The 4,626-nt window shown below is 46.3% G+C and overlaps 1 protein-coding gene across 1 annotated transcript; it reads right to left on the reverse strand.

Annotated features, from left to right (window-relative positions):
• Nucleotides 1-6: 6 nt before the first annotated feature.
• Nucleotides 7-768, reverse strand: Pmar_PMAR017253 (hypothetical protein; the record flags this gene model as incomplete). Its single annotated transcript, XM_002771980.1, has 1 exon — nt 7-768. A coding segment is annotated over one exon (762 nt), but the record flags the coding sequence as incomplete, so codon positions are not given.
• Between the last annotated feature and the right edge of the window lie 3,858 nt (nt 769-4,626).

Genomic DNA, 4,626 nt, shown 5'->3' on the forward strand with positions numbered 1-4,626 from the left:
TTGAGACAGACAATTATGAGAACCATCTAAGTATAGAGTAACAGTATCTCTCGGAGATACTGTAAAAGTGAGCGGTTTACATTGTGGATCCAAAATTGCTCCAATATGATGAGAGCCCTCTGGGGAGATCCATAATGGAAGCAATATACGCTCATCCTCATCCAATCTATACTCTTGTACCAATAAGTAATCATCATTGGTCCAAGACAGCTTTCGACCATATCGAACTATACCGTCAGCATCCTTCCAAGCGATGAAATATGATCTAGTAGGATTACGGAGTACTCTACGCTTGGAAGGTTCGGCAAATCCAGCGGGTTCGGATGTGGAAGGTAACCTCTTCCTCCCACGATCCGGAATCTCTCCCGTACTCGGCTGCTGGAGAACAGCAGGTACCCTAGGGGTAGTAGGCTTCGCAATCACTCTGGGATCTTGAGTTTGAGATAAACCACCGTCATCATCTTTAATATGGTCCTTGTGGTAAACTTGAACCGAACCATCAGAGAACTTAACCTCAACACACTCCTTTCCTAGATGTCGAGTTACTACCCCAGGAATCCACATTGCATCAAGCTTGTGGGAAATGGGTTGATAGACCAATACTTGTCGACCGATCTCGTAAACAGGACGAACGACTGGACCTACTGTAGCAGATCTACCCTTCCTCCATTCATCTTGCCAATTCTTAGTCATCCTCTGCCGGCTCTTCTCTAACTTCTTCACAGCATTAAGAACCACTCCGCAGCGAGTTTCATTGGGGTAGGACATATATTCTTTAATCGAATCAATCGTAAGAGCCTGTTGAGGTAGAGATGACATCAACATATTCTCAAATGGTAACACCGCATCGAATCCAAAAACGATGTGGTGAGGGGTAAGTCCAGTGGCCTCGTCGACTGTATTGTTCATAGAAGCCTGAATGAGTCTCAAAAGTTCAGGCCATGAACTAGACTTTCACCCTTGGAGGCAACGACGCAGACACCTGACTAAGTGCAAATGAGCTACTTCGTAAAAGCCTCCTGAAGAAGGATGGCGAACTGGCAAGGTGAGGTGCGTACAGGCGTAGTAGGCACAAAGGGCATCAAAAGCATAGGAAATAAGATTACTTCCTAAATCAGTGATGAGTGTAGCCGGTGCTCTGTAGACCAGAAATACTTCACGTTCTAATACTTTACAAATAGATGAAGTCGAGATATCACTGAGCGGAAATAGAAGACAATAACGACTCAAAAAATCCGTAACAGTGAGTATCCAACGAGCACCACTACTACCACCAGCTTGTATAGCGCCCGGCACCAAAGGTCCTACCAGATCGCATCCAATCACCTCAAATGGCGACGAAGGACATTTCAGGTGAGTCTCATGTCGTAGTTTTTTCAGAGGAGCGGTCACTAGGCAAGCAGCGCAAGAGCGGACAACGCCCTTGACGGACTTACGTAGTGCCGGTGCCCAAAAGACTTTTCGAAGATGACGATAAGTAGCATCAACCCCGACATGACCGCGTACATGATGATAATAGTTAGTAAGGTCTCCAAGTAGGGATGATGCTGTTGGGCGTGGTAGAACGATCTTGAGAGATTCATCTTCGTCCCAAGACCTTGCAAAGGACACCGTTAAGAAGAATACAGTGTCGTATGTAATGATAGAGAGAAGGGGGTAAATTCGCCTTGAAGAAATTAGGATCCATAGACGACTCTAAGACCTTCTTGGATTCTCGAGCTTGTGGGTCGCAATCCTGCTGTTTAATCAAGAACCTTCGAACAACCTCCGATAAATCTGTCGGACCACGACCACGCCAAGCTTGAAATGACTCGTAGAGGATCAAGAACTTTTGCAATAATGGGATACTTTCAATAGTCGGAATCAACAAAGAGTATGGATAATGAAAGTCAATGATATCAGACGCCATATTTGGGATCTCATATGAAGTGAATTCATCAACTTCACAATCAATGTTGGTGAGAATATTCGATGGTGGGAGATCCTCTGATATGCGAGATAGAATATCTACTCTATTAATGTATAAAGAATTATGAGAATGATGGGAAAATGTTATACCCACTCCCAATAATCTAAACTCCTCAACTGCTTCATCAATCGATGATCTTAATCTTGCTATCGATAGCTGATCTATACCATGGATCTTATGAGGTGATGACCGCATACGGCGAATAGAGACCAAACTATCACTGCAAATTTCGATAGATTTGAGAGAGTCCCACCATTCGCTCTGCATCTGATCAATCACTGCGATGAAAGCCATCAATATACCATAGAGCTCGCGCCGGTTTGCATGCCAAGTACAACCGTAGGGAAAGAGCTTGCTCTCAGCGTAGACAGAGACCCAACCAGTGGGATGGGGTTCAACTGAGCTTGCTAGTTGAGCAGCTGGAACCCATATCTCTATTCCATAACCGAGTTGGAAGCGTCGACAGCAATTCTCAGATTTTTAGCACCTTTAATAATCGGTACAGCTCCATTGAGTCGCTGCCATATCATTTCAGCTGCTTGTAAATGTTTTCGACAACTCTGCTCAGCTTTGGAGTCGATTTCGTCATCCCAATTGCCGGTACATCGACCAGCAATTTGCCTCGCTACATCACAATGAGCTCTACACTGTGCTTCCCCAGCTGATCGAGTGATATCGAGATATCGACCTGCAACAGCAAAGATCCCTCTCCTCGTTTTCTGGAGCTCTCCATTCTCAATCGGTAATCTACGAACCGATAATACTCCATTGGGATCCCATTTCCAGTCGGCGCCCAGCCAACGACAAAATCGATCTTCAGAATGGCCCCACAAACTTCTCTTACTTTCTGGTAGCTCAAATCCAACTTTAGAGAAGAGGGCAATCATATCCCGATTCCACATCGATCGGATTTTACTGTTAGGCGATATTATAAGGTAATCGTCCATCACTCGTACCACTTCCACCATAGGGAATTTCGCTCTGAGAATAGCAAATAAGATATCGCCAATACTCTCTAGGGCATTCGGCCCTATAGCAAGGCCGAAGGCAAGACGATTCGTGGCCTTGAGGGAGTTGGAGAGGTCACTGCGACCACAATCAATATATAATATTTTATTGACGGCAATTCTATAGAATGCCTTACTCGCATCCATCTGCTCGACGATCGCTTGTGGGTAAAGCTTCGCTCTCAACTCTCTGACTGCTCTCTGCACCGAACGTCGGCGGCTTGAACATCTTGGACTCTTCGAGTTGTAGCCTCTGAAGTCGAGGCATGGACGAACTGGCGTAGTTTTCGAGTCGCTCAACGAGCAAACTGGAAAACACGTCGCCCACTCTACTTTTGGATCTTGACCTGGACGTAGGCCAGCTTCACACCACCACTGACGATCAAAGTACATCTTCAGTTCTGCGTCCCACTTCTCCTTCTGCACCGGAGAAAGCTTACGGATAAGACTATCAGGACGCCAGCTACCTCTGCTCTGCTGCTGGTCTGGTCGAGTTGAACTGAGAGGCCAGTCAACCAAAAAACGGTATTGCTGATCATCAGTATCCTTAACCACGTAGCCATTAGGATCAACAATCTCACATAACTTTTTCAAGGATAACTGATAAGACTGCGCATCGGGCACTTCGAACACCCCATGACCGTAAATTCTCTGCAATGCTGCGTCGAGAAAATTCTCATTCAATGATAGCCCATCCAAAGCTTTACTGATTTCAGCCTCAAATGGATCCCTTGAAGTTATTTTCGAGAAATCCCTAAACGGCTCATTACACTCACCAGCAGCATCTCCCCTCTCCAGTGAATTCACTCGATATTCATCTTCCTGGAGCGTGGCCTCTACTTGAGCAAGTTCTATCACAGGAGCTGCAGATATTTCGACCGCTGCTACCGTATTCACGGAAGAATCTCTATCACCGTTCAAGAACTCCCGAAGTTGGTCACGCAATGAAGCAGCCGTATCTTCCCCATCAGTATATATCAACCTCGCTCCCAAAATTCTTAACGCTGCGCGACCCAGAATTACGGGATGTGACAATTCATTCACCATCAATAACGGTAGCAGTACTTCAGATTGAGACTCTCCAACATAACAGCGGAGAACACATTCTCTTCGCACTATTCGAGCAGTACCATTGGCACAGGTCACAACTATAGGTTTGACGGTCACTATTTTCACATCTCCAGGGCATTTAATCGATAGTCGATCTGCTTCTGAGGCTCGGACCATCGCTACCGCTGCCCCTGTATCCACAAGGGCTTCATAGTACTCACCTGCAATCGAAATTCGAACCGTGTCGGGATTAGATAACAGTGAAAGAGACAATGCATCCCTTTCCACCACCAGTTTCTCAGGAGTTCCCGACATATTTCGATCAACACAACCAAGGTCCGCAGCACAAAAGGGAGTTACACAACAGACTGCACCGTCGATTCCTGGCTGGGGTTCAGCACTGGTAACCGGAGTGGATGCCTTATCCTGGCAGCCGATTTCCACGAGAAAAGCTGGAGTTGAGTGCTTCGATGATGAACCATTACTCTCCACTGCCTTCCCCATCACTCGTGTAACCTGGCCTGATGGAAGAGGATTCAGGCAGACGTACTGGAGATGCCCACTCTTGCCGCAGCGTTTACACGTTGCAGCTCTAGCGCC

The sequence above is a fragment of the Perkinsus marinus genome (assembly GCF_000006405.1).
Source record: "Perkinsus marinus ATCC 50983 genomic scaffold scf_1104296962102, whole genome shotgun sequence".
Classification (NCBI taxonomy): Eukaryota; Perkinsozoa; order Perkinsida; family Perkinsidae; genus Perkinsus; species Perkinsus marinus.